The sequence below is a fragment of the Lipotes vexillifer genome, unplaced genomic scaffold (assembly GCF_000442215.2).
Source record: "Lipotes vexillifer unplaced genomic scaffold, Lipotes_vexillifer_v1.1 scaffold86, whole genome shotgun sequence".
NCBI lineage: Eukaryota > Metazoa > Chordata > Mammalia > Artiodactyla > Lipotidae > Lipotes > Lipotes vexillifer.
In genome coordinates, this window is record NW_006785406.1 from 4,147,687 (window position 1) to 4,160,489 (window position 12,803).

General features: G+C 44.2%; 1 protein-coding gene across 1 annotated transcript in view; it reads right to left on the reverse strand.

Annotated features, from left to right (window-relative positions):
• BFSP2 (beaded filament structural protein 2) overlaps positions 1–12,803 on the reverse strand; it is a 68,726-nt gene that overhangs the window by 16,175 nt on the left and 39,748 nt on the right. The window contains exons 3-4 of the mRNA XM_007457564.1: positions 8,286–8,442; positions 7,147–7,308 (exon numbers count right to left, since the gene is read on the reverse strand). Coding sequence (XP_007457626.1) covers positions 7,147–7,308; positions 8,286–8,442 — 319 coding nt within the window. The remainder of the gene's footprint in view (positions 1–7,146; positions 7,309–8,285; positions 8,443–12,803) is intronic.

Here is a 12,803-nt window from a genome sequence, read left to right on the forward strand (position 1 = left end):
GTTACTGTTAAGAAATATCTAAGACAGCTTTGAGATAGTCAGAATCAGTGGCTGGGGATGAGCAAGAATTGAAGCCAGGGACATTGTGTCCACAGCACCAAGCATGGGGCCTGCAGCCTGGTTTGTGGTTGACAAATGGAGTCTGAATGAGTGAGTGAAGATTCCTTGGTGGAAGGTGTGAGGATGAGGTTGCAATGGTGGATGGGTTTTGACCAGTCGTGGGGTTGAAAACACAATATAGGAGATGAGGACCTGGGCTCCCCCACCCCATGTGGCTGTGCTGGGTAGTGGGGTAAAGGACTGGCAGTGCCCCCTTGATGAGACAGTCTCTTTATTTTCCCTAGTCTGATACCCTACCTTCCTGCCCCCAGCCACACCAGCTGGGGCACACCACTGTAGCACACAGCTATACTAACACTTCCTTATGGGCTAACAATATCTTTTGAAAGCCAGCTGGAACTACCATAAATTAAGTAAAAAGACAAGCGACAGGGAGTTCCCTGGTGTCCCAGTGGTTAGGACTCTGAGCTTCCAATGCCAGGGCCTGGGTTCAATCCCTGGTCTGGGAATTAGGATCCTGCAAACCTCGCGCTGTGGCCAAAAAAAAAAAGACAAGTGACAAGCTGGGAAGATATTTGCAACTTATATCACGGAGAGAGGACTAATTTCTCTAATTTACAAAGAGCCACTACAAACCAGTAAAAAAGAAACCCAGACCTAATAAAAATGGGCAAAAGATATGATCTGATAGTACACACAAAAGCAAATATGGATGAAATTCAGCATGTAAAAGGATGTTCCACCTTCCTCATAATATGACAAATGCAAGACAAAAGTATACTGAAAAACCATTTTTTACCTATAATATTGGCAAAGATCACAAAGTGATCACAAACTGTGAGAACTCACAGTATCAATGAAGATGCAGGGAATGGACACTCTCAAACATTTCTGATGAGAATATAAATTGTGAAAACGTTTATAGAGGATAATTTGGCAATGTTTATCAAAATTACTGATGCACATAATTTTTGCCCCAGCAATTCCATGTCTATAAATTTATCCAGCGGATACACTTCTATATTGGGAAATGAGGGACATACAAAGTCAGTGACTAGTTTTATTTATAATAGCTAAAGATTGGAAGCCACCATTCATCAGCAGGGCACAGGTTAAAGAAACCCTGGGATACCTGTTAGCTGGAACAAGGGTTGGCAACTTTTTCTGTAAAGGGCCAGGTAGTAAATGTTTTAGGCTTAGCAAGCCATATGGTCTCTGTTGCAACTATTCAACTCTGCTGGTGTAATGCAAATGCAGCCATAGACAATATGTAAATGATGAGCATGGCTATGTTCCAATAAACCTTTATTTGTGAAAAACAGGCAGCAGGTCAGACTTGGCTTGTGGGCCATAGTTTGCTGCCCCCTGTGGTACAATATTGTGCAGCTAAAAAGCAATATGTTCTGAATGCTACTAATTGTGTTAAAAGAGAAAATATATACATCGTTTCTTGTACATGCATAAAATGTCTCTGAAAGGGCACATGGGAAAAGGAAAACATTGACTGACCCTACAACAAAGACTGGGTGGCTGGGACATGGGTGGGATGACACTTTTCACTGTATATCATTTTGAACTTTGAACCAAGTGAAGGTATTAGATATTAAAATGCATAAATAAAAAAAAAGAAATAAAAGCAAGCTGGGGCCCTTTTGCAAAACTCGCTCTGTGACGTATTTTGAGGTTTAGAAATGCTAGGTGACTCATCTTCAGTGCTTGCTGTGAGCGCACCAGGAGGAATAAGCCAGTGCTTATTTCACAGAAGAGCCATTGAGATTATAGCCAACTCATCAGCACACAGGGACCCCTAGATTACAGATGCTCTCAGCGTTTTGTTCTCTCAAAGGAACTCTCCCAGTTGGCTATCATGGCAGGACCATATTAGGCTGTCTTGGAGCCTAGAGCAAGGGACAGTTGAGTGTCATAAATCCATTTAATCTAATTTCATATGCCCTAGAAAATACTGAATCTTCTTGGTAAAAGCAAGCAAAGAAAAGGCATAGACACAGCAGCCTGTATAAAATACTTGCTCTCACAGAGCAAGTTATTGTTTGTGAATACGGATGATGTGGTGACATGTTATCCAAGTCTCCTAGTCTCTCATAGGTAGATCTAGACCTATGCTGTCCAGTATGGTAGCCACTAGCCACATGTAGATATTTATGTAAGAAGTCATAAACATTAAATAACATTAAGAATTCAGTTTCTCAGGTGTATCAGGCACATTTCAAGCACTCAGTAACCCCACGTGGCTGAGCTGCCACACTGGACTCTGCACAGATTACAGAACAGCCCCACCACTGCAGAGATTTCCATTAGAGGGCACTGTCTGGTGCCTCTTGCAGCTTTAAGACTATCAATAACCAGAAACCTCGCAATTCATTTCCATCTCTTCACCTCTCTTCATTCTTAACCATCTCCACAAACTGTCATCCTGACTGTTTGAGGCATGATGGTTATAGCTCAAATAAAGTTTCTGACCACACATACCTTAAACTGATCTGAGGCAAGTGTGACCTACTGTCAGGGCAGGGAGCATGGAGCAATCTATTTGTTGTGGAGTTCCTGGCCCCAAGGGACTCATAGGAGCTGCCACCCACCCGCCTCCAGCTCACGCTGGTGATTGAATAAGCCTTTGGTTACTGTGCACGTCACCCAGCTGCACTGAACAAGGGACAGAGATTTGGCTTCTGGGAGTTGAGGGGAGGGCCTCCAATCCCATCAAGGAGAAACTGAAGTGGGGTAGGTCAACCTTTCGAACCCTAAGCAGCCTGATTCTGAAACTTTGGGAGCCCTTAGCCTTCAGGGTGGCCCCGTTTCCAGGAGGACCGCACACTGTAAGGAAAAGGTCAGTTGGAAGAAACATGGGATTATATGTATCGTGATGGACTGACATGGACATGAAAGACTATAACTGCATAATTTTTTTTTCTTTTTCTTTTTTGCGGTAGGCGGGCCTCTCACTGTTGTGGCCTGTCCCGTTGTGGAGCACAGGCTCCGGACGCGCAGGCTCAGCGGCCATGGCTCACGGGCCCAGCCGCTCCGCGGCATGTGGGATCTTCCCGGACTGGGGCACGAACCCGTGTCCCCTGCATCGGCAGGTGGGCTCTCAACCACTGTGCCACCAGGGAAGCCTAACTGCATAATATTTTTGAAAGTGTCTTTTTGGCTACCTGGAACTTCATTTTCCTGTTGATGATATGATGCTTGAAATGCTTGCATTTGTGAAAGAAAAACTTAGTAGAAACAGCCTGGCTGCAGGGAAACTAGAAGCTCCTGGCTTTCTCTCCTTCCTTCCCTCCCTTCCTTCCTTCCTGGTAGCAGAAAACACATCTGTGAAATGGGAATAACAAGAGTTCCTGCTTTTGAGGCTGTTGTGAGAACTGAATAAGCAGAAAGGATGTCAGAGGTCTAGCCAGCACAAATGGCCTCACATGGTTATCAGTTTTATTTTTTAATTCTAGGTCTTGTAACAATGACTGAAAGATGATTTCGATGTATCCATAAATTCCACAAGTTTTAGGAAAGAAGGGCACTGAGAAATCTTAATCTAGCCAACGTCAGTGTACAGAATACTTGCACTCAGGACTCTCTCTTTTGTTTGTCGCTCTACAGAGTGGAAATGTCTCAGCACATGAATCCAGGAAACAGGTGAATAATAGTGACCCTTCAGTATTCCCCAAGGTGGTCTTTTTAAGGTCTGTCAGTTGCAGACTGGGAAGTGTGTTCCATGGCTAGCCAGGAGGAGGTGTGGTGGGTGGTATGGCATGCTGTCGGAGGTTCTCGAAGTATCCCCAAATACCCTAAGTTGGGTAACCACATCAAACAGGAAAGGAAGGGCCAGACTTTAAAACACTCTGGAAATTCTCTGAACCAACGTGATCCTCCAGTCACTGAATCATGCAACCTGAGAAGCTCCAAAGACTGGACCACTGAGGTTCCCGACATCTATAACACCGTGGCTGGAGAGAACCTAGTGTTATAAGCTTTTACTGATTAAGGAATAAAAAGAGTTGGCAGGAAAGTGATAGCAGTTGCTGATGGCATCCACCTTGACTCCTTGGGCCATTACATGTTAGTCCTCCCCAGCTTCCTTCCCGTTGTCAGATTCTGCACCTCTCCCTGGGACCTCTCTCTGAAGTCTCTGAAAGGTCACTCTGCTAGCAGATGGCAGATGACTGAGGGGAGAGGGTACTACTACCCCAGCTTCCTCACCTCTCTCCTCTCCTGTATTCTATACTGTTCCCCAGGCCCCCATGGGGATGCTCCAGTCTCCCCCAGTGGGAGCTGGTTGGATAATGTGTTCTTTGTTTGTTGGCTTCCCAACTTCCAAAGAAGCCACCTACACTTTAATATTTGTCTCAGGATCAGTTTCTGGAGGAACTTAAATGAAGACAAATTAATCATGTCAATTAATTTTTAGCCTCTCCAAGCTGAGAGGTAATTAAAAACATGTCTGTATTCTCTCTGCAGAATGTTTAGAAAGCAGTGTGTGCTAAGCCGTTTCACATTTGTGCTTTGCAGCCAAGAAACCTACAAGAGATGTTCAGGCTGGACAAAAGTCAGCCCCCGAGGGCATGACGGCAATTGACAAAACTATTTATTGGAGGACTTCTGGCTGTCAGTTCTGATCTCTGTTGATGATTAGAGGAATTCACTCATTCTGCAAATATTTTGAGCTCTGCCTCTCTGCAAGAGGCCCAGGGAGCTTCGGCCGAACTGAAACAAGTACTGTCTGTTTTCTCTGAGATGTAGCTTTCAGATTACTCTATTAAAAAAAACACTAATGAATCTGTTCAGAATTAATGTTTGAATGACTGTTGGGCTGGTGATGATTCTCAAGAGGGTGAGGGGTGAATAATAATGAAGTTTTTTTTTTCTTTCACACTATGCAGGATTAATTTCTGTTAATTACAATACCCCTCCACCCTTTCCCAAAGAGATAATCACTATGGTGTGGTGTAGACCCCAGGAGGGTTGGGACAGAAACAAGTCTGCAAATTCCTGGACCACTGTGATTTAGCTTTGGAAGCAGAGCCAAGGAGAAGTGACAGCCTAATGCAGAGAAAAAAAATCCCTGGATCAAGAGCCAGGAGAGCTGAACTGTGGTGTTCCAACCAGCTGTGCGACTTCAGGACATCAACTGCCCTCTCTGGGTCTCAGTTTCCTCACCTCTAAAATGAGGGAATGGGACTGATGGTCTCTAAGGTCATTAATTATAAATATTCATGAGTCCCCTAAGAAGCAATTGACCCAAACCATATGTATGCTTTGGTTTTACTTTCTCTTTGTGTGGTTTTGCCTCTCACTGGTTATGGGGGCTGTATTTCATGGAGTGACTAGGCACTATTTACCATGGAAATTGTTTGTAGTGACCTGGCCCAAGGATTTGAAGGTTAGAAAGAAGAGCTTTTGAAAAGGGGTAAGGGGTGGAGAATTGGGGAATGGAAGATGTTTTCTGGGCTGGAGAACATTGGGGGATCCAGACTTGTGAAGACCCTGCGGGGAAGTTCCTGTTGATACTTGGGGGCAGGGGTTGAGGAGGGCTGGGAGAAGAAAGAGCAGAAAAGGTCCTCCCGGTTTTCTTTTGGGAGTTTTTATCAACTCTTGTGGTTCCCAAACTTGACTGTGTATTAGAATCATCAGTGAGCTTAAAAACCATGAAGTCCCTCTTCTCCTTCTGATTTAATTGGTCTTGGGCCTGGGTGTCTTTGAAAGTGCACCGAAATAATTTTGTTGTGCAGTCAGGATTGAGACCCACTCAATGGGCACCAAGAAATCAGGAGCAGCCCTCTTGCCTTCTTTCAAATTCTACTTTATTTTTCCCACTTCCTTCATGCTTTCCTTCCTCTTCTGCTCTTTCAATCCTCTGCCTCAGAATTCCAGAATTATGAATGGGTGGGAGAAGGGGAAGGGAAGAACAAACCCTGTGCATTCTATTTTCTGGTTAATTCCTTTCTTATTTATGAGGTTTAATAAAAGATGCTTTCCCTCCATGAATATAATTCATACTACTTTAAAAAAAACTTAAGAAAAACTCAGAAACAAGAAAGAAAAAACATCACAACATGAAATGGTTCCCACACTTAAAGATAACCACTGCTAATGCTAATACTTTTACAGTTTAGAGTTTTCTTTCTGATGTTTTTTTTTAAGGGAGACCTTTTCTTCACAGCTTCATTAAGGTATAATTGAAGTACAATGAACCGTGTTCTGACCTTTTCTTGATGCCTAGTTTCTTTGAATGCTTTACCTACTGTGTATAGCAGGGGTTGGCAACTGCAGCCCAAAGGTCAAATCCAGCCCGCCTCCTGTTTCTGTAAATAAAGTTTTATTGGAACACAGCCATGCTCACTGGTTACCTTCTGTCCGCAGCTGCTTTCACACCACAGTGGCAGAGCTGAGTATTGCAACAGAGACCATCCTGCCCAGGAAGCCTCAATATTTACTATCTTGTCCTTTACAGAACAAGTTTGCTGACCCCTGGTACATACCAATCTGTACTCTCTTTTTTCTCCCCATTTTACCTTATTGCCTGAGCAGTTCCCATATTGCTATAAATGCTTCATAAATATCATTTCTAATAACTGCCTGATATTTTATTGCATGGTTAGGCTGTGGCTTAGTCTTTCTCCTGTTATTAAATATTTACCCAGTTTTCTTCCCAATTTTTTTCACCCTTATAATAATGAAGGCTTCAGTGGGTATATCTGGATGTACACTTTATCTGTATTTTCAGTTATATCTTTAGGATGGGGTCTAGATTATTCAAGTGGTAGGCAGGAGCATTTTATGATTCTTGGTACATGTCATCAAATCCCTTCCTCAAAGATGTCACATGGGTTTGTGCTCCCCAACAACTCAGGAGAGCACCCACATTTCCACATGCTTGCCAGCACTATTACCATTTTAAACTTTTTCTGCATTTGGACAGGTAAACAAAAAGCTTTGTTTTAAATTGCATTTCTTTTCTGTCTAACGAGATTGAAATTGTTGCTTTTCTTCTTTTGCATGTTGGCTGCTACTCATCTTTGCTTGGCCTCCTTCTGCAGAGGGCAGAGTGAAGATGCTGGTCCTGCCTCTTACCTTAGCTTGGAGCAAGGCTCCTGCTTCCACCCACTTCTTTTCGACATCTCTCTCCCAGTGAATTCTGATGGTCTCAAGGATGTCAGTCAGCCCAGTGCCAATGGGAACATCCAATTGTTCCAGCTCAGACCCTGCTAGCTGTTTGTATAGCATTTTCACATCCTGAAAATGACAACATATACCTCAGTGAGTTCCAGAGGAGAAAGAAAAGACACAGACTTCTAGCCAGCCGAAGCCCAGCTCTGTGGGCAATACTTTGCTTCTCATTTTGCTGCTGCCAAACATGGGGCTTCACAAAGACAGGCAAAGTCCCTGGTCCTCTTCCCAGCATGGGTGCTGTATTCTCTTTTCCCCAGGATGCATTTCTTAGGCTACTCTTCACAAACCCATGCCCACCCAAAGCAAAGATCAAAATAAATAAAGAACAAAATAACAACACAGAGTAAGCAATAACAGCAAGAGGAAATTTAAAAATTTCATAAAGTCAGGGGAGGCGGAAAGAGATATAAAGATAACTATGAAGTTTTTAAAGCGTTACATTTGGTGAGTGGTGACAAACTATGGAGCTGAGGACAGGAGGAAGTGGGCTTATTGATTTCTGGTTAGCTTACAGTTGGACAAAAGAAGGAACTTCCCAATGAGAACATGGTTAAATGGGTTTTGACTTTTTCCAACTGCAAGCACTGCTTGGATCTTGACCGGTGTGAGGTTGTTTAGAATCACGGCAGTTCTGCAGGACACTGGACAACATCACCACAGGCGGTCCCCTTCAGTCCTGTCACTCAACGATCTGACCTAATTCCACTGAGTGTGACTAAACCACAGCCTGGGTCTACTCTCGGAGCTATTTTGTTTATCCAGTACAGTGTTGAAAAAAAAGTCTGAACTAGAAAGCTTAGGGGATGCTCCCTCCAATTCAACACACGTTCCATCACTCACTACTGCTTGGACCTGCTGCCTCCCCATTTATGTATCGGCCTGGTCCCTGAAGCCATTTGAGTTTGAAACTGAGGGTAACCTCACCCACTACAAGAAGTTGGAAATATTTTACTGGCATTTTGCCTGTAGCCCTGGGCAAGTGACGCTGAGCGTCACCTGTGTTGTGAAGCTCAGCCCGACAGGTGAGGGCCCCCACCTACCTCTTCATAGCTCCTTGACAGAAAGCCAAGTTCTTCTTTCAGCCTTTCTATTTGACTCTCCAGATCCTTTTTTGTCGAATTCGCTTCATCAATGACTTTATACAGAGAGTTAATTTCCTCTTCCGCCGCCTTTCGAAACGGCTGCTCATTTTCATATCTGTAGGTAAAGGAACTCAATCAGCAGAGCTGGGTGAACCCAAAGGAAAATAATCAGATTATAAATGTGACCAACAGACCAGTTATGGGATACTTAAGCAATGAATGTTAAAAGTCACTGTTCCAGTGGGTTTGAGGACACTGTTAATGCAATTGCTGCCTGTTGATTTATTAAAATGAAAGCGATTGCAGCCAACTTCTGATAACAGGGCACATGGATTAATTAGGTGCCATCCTCATGGGGCACTGGAAGCATAGAGCTCTAGGGAAAGCTCCAAGAGGTCAGATCCAGGTAAGGGGACCAGTGTTGTCATCATTATGATGATTTGTCATCCTTTTCACCTGGGGATCCTTTAACGAACATTACTGAGAATCTGCTAAGTCCCAGGCTGTGTGCTGGTGATCCCCAAATGAAGAACGTGCATGGTTCCTCTCCCCCAAAGCCCAGGTAAAATTTCAGGACCGTGGCTGCAAACCCAAATGCCTTCAGGGACCAAGTGGGGAATGTAGATGAGGGATGAGGGCTAGGTCTGGGCAACAGCAAGAGGTGAGGATTGACACGCGTAGGACAGCACATGCTTCACCTAAAGGGGCGCTGCTGCCCAGCCCTCCCCATCACTGCAGCGTGGGAAGGGTTATGCCCTTCTCTTGAGAAACCAGAAACCTGGATTTGCATGCAAAATATGCAAAAACACACAGGCACACATATACACGCAGACACAAGTCTGAAACTGCCCCCTCTGCATTGTTTCAATCTCTGGTTTGCACAGGGCCTTTTTTCTAACAACTACACAACATCTTTGGCAGTTTCTCCCACTGGCACTCCTTTCTTCCATGGCCTTCCACTCAGCCAAATTTCACACCTTACCTTCATCCATCCACAGAAGGGAGAAATCTCACACCTCTCATTTCAGAAAGCCTCTCAAGGTCTTAGAATTTTAAAGGATTTTCGTGTTCAACTATCCAAACTCCTGCCTGGTGACAATCCCTTGATGGCATTTTTGATAGGTGATCACGCAGGCTCTGCTTCAATACTTCCAGCAATGGGGACCTCATCATCTCCCAAGGCCAACATGCCATTTCTGGACAGCTCTAACTATTGCAAATTGCTTCCTTCAAGAGCTTTAGTCTATTCCTGAAAGAGTCTGAGTTCCACCCACTGGAACACCCAAAATCAGTCTAATCCTTCCACTGGCAGTCCTACAAATATTTGGAGACACTCTCTTATGTCACTCTCTTGTCCCCCATCTCCATCCACTACACCCCTCCAAGACTTTTTGCCCTCAGGTTAAGCATTCCTACTTCTTTCCTCCATTTTTCATGCAAATGGGTTTTCATATTCGTCTTTATCGAGGGAAGGGACTATGACCCTTTCATTTTTGTTTTTGCAGCAGCAGGTTTAATATATATTTTTGGAATGACCTGAAATGCTCCAATTGGTCTGTGTCCTTCTTAAAATGTGATACAGAGAATGAAATGCAAAACTCCAGATGCTACCTGATTACTTCAGAGTCTTGTGGGACTGTCTGCTCCTTTGTTTAAACCCTTTAATTCTATTCATCACGGATCCTAAGATTTGTATGGTGGGTTTTGTTTGTTTGTATGTTCGTTCATTTCATTTTGATTAGCTGTATTTGCTGCTAACTAATATTGAGTCTCCTGCCAAGCAGACTCCTGAACATTTTTCACAAAATCTTTCAGCCCAATTTCCCTGTCCTCCTGGGTGCAACTGGTATTTGAACCCAGGAATAGGAGTTTATGTTTATCCTCTTTCAATGTCATTGGTCCATTGTTCCAATGTATTGGGATCAGAATCGTGATTCTGTCATTCTACTTTTCACCACCCCAACTGGCTTTGTATCATCTGCCATTTTGCCATGCCTGCTTTCAAGCACCTTGCAGTTAAAAATAGTAAATGAAGGGACTGTGGCATACCACCAGAGACTTCCCTCAGAGTTGGACCTGTACGTTTGAATCAGCACTTGGAGGCTGGTTTCTGAAGCGTTTTTCTGTGCTCTATATGTGGAATTAGATTTTCTACCCAAATTTATTCTTTTTGAAGGATTGCGTTCTTATTACCATTTAGTTCTTTTGGAAACAAGTCTTATCCTTCCAGCTGAAATGGAAACCCACTCATATGACGGGGGTTAGTCTCTTTTGACCCAAGCTGGAAGAATCCCCCACGTGCCTCTGGGGTCCTATTTTGCTCACCTCTGCAGGGAGCCTGGTCCCTTTCAGCACATGATCCATTCAGCATGACTGGAGGTTCTGGTCTCCTACAGACTGTTTTCTTGTCAGTCCTCTGAGGGATAACTCTGTGATATCCCCCAAGGCTGCTGTTACACTTTTAGCTTTTTTTTCACTGCCCCATTTTGAATGGTGCTTTGGTTAGAACCCCTGGGTGCTCATGACACCCAGAGCTGTCTTGCCTTGACCTGCAGGCCACTCTAACACAACATTGTCTATGGCGTCCCATCATTTCTGCTTGGCTCCTCCACCATCAGCTCTACTCAGCTTCCTCAAAACCAAACATTATCAAACCCTGAATTTTAGGTAAGCGTTCCCTCCCCAATTTTCTATTTCATTCAAAGAATCACCTTCTAAATTACCCAAGTTCAAAGTCTGGAACTTACCTTTAACCTTCTCTTTTCAGGTCTATGTAGATAATTTTCAAATCCAGCCAGTTAGCTCTTCAACCCACCCCTCAAGTCTGCCCATTGCTACCATCCCAGGCAGGCCCTGAACTACGCCTCCCGTTGTCTTCCCAGGCCCACAGCATTGCCCCCAGAGTGACTCTCCTTAACCACATAGAGTCACTCCTCTGCCTTAAGTGTCATCCTCAATAATCTGATCTCAACTTACTTCCCAATCCAGACCTTGCCTCTCCATCAGTCGAAACCCTTCACTCGCATTGTTTCCTGCTCATTTGCCTGCCTGCCCTCTCCACCCTACAAAGCTTCCTTTAAAGCTAAAATCTGGTCATGATGAGCCACTGCTCGAATCCCTTCTATGGGTCTCCTCTGCTCTCAAATAATTTCAAGCCCTTTGGAATGGCTGGCATGGTCCTCCAGGATCTGTTTCCCCTTCATTCACTCTATATGCCCCAGTTATCCTGGGGTGCTTGGGATTCCACTAATGCACCATGTCTTCTAATGTCCTCCTGCCTTTGCACATGCTGTCCCCTCTGCCTGGAAAGTAATGCCTACTTTATCTGCCTGTTCAACTTCTACATGAGTTTAGGACCCAAATCAGGCATCATCTCTTGTCAACACTCCCTAACCAGGCTAAATGACCCCCCTCATCTGGGCTCATCTCAGTGATGGCACATCTGCTCAGTAATCACTGTCTGTTCACCCTCTGTCTTTGCCACTAACCTGTGGGCTCACTGAGGTCAGGAACCATGCCTGATTCACTTCACTCCCAGCACCTGGCAAGGAGCCTGGCACAAAGTGGACATTCAAACATTTGTTGAATTCATTCACTCATTCGATAAATATTTTTTGAGCTTCTATCTTGTGCTGGCACTCTTTTAGGTCCTGGTGATACACTGGGGCACAAAATAGGCCAAGCCCCTGCTTTCGGTGAGTTTACATTCTACTCTGTTGAATGGCAGGACAAAGGTATGTATGAATGAATAAACAAATGAATGAATGAATTCATGCCAAAAGGAATAAATGAATGAATGAGTGAAAAACATTTCAGTCAGATGCTACCTTAATCACACTTAATTAAATTCTACCTTAAATTTAGTGTGAATAGTTTGATGTCTATTGGCATCTTTTCTTTTTTTTAAATATTTATTTATCTATTTGGCTGTGCCAGGTCTTAGTTGCAGCACATGGGATCTTTAGTTGCAGCATGCAAGATCTTTTTTAGTTGTGGCATGCGGGATCTTTATAGATGTGGCATGCAGGATCTTTTAGTTGCAGCATGCAGGCTCTAGTTCCCTGACCAGGGATCAAACCTGGGCCCCCTGCATTGGGAGTGTGGAGTCTTAACCACTGGACCACCAGGGAAGTCCCAGTTGGCATCTGTCTTTAATCATGCAGAGAGTTGTCAGTGACTGGATGATGGCTGTACTTCTTTGTGCGCCTCTGACCTTGGCTACCAGTGCTGAGCAAGACGGCAACCCTGGCTGGTTGAGAGTCTCCTTGACTCCAGAGTGGCATGAATGGAGGCCTTTTAGCAGGTTGGAGAAGCTTGGTCTCAAAGAAAGGAAATGCCTGGGGATCTGAGGAGATGGTGGAGATTCCCTTTTTCATCACAACACCCTTCTTATTCCTAAGATAAGAATGGCCATGGGATCATGGTCTTCCCCATAGACACCTAACTATATGCCTTTCCTCTTCATCTTTGCTAATT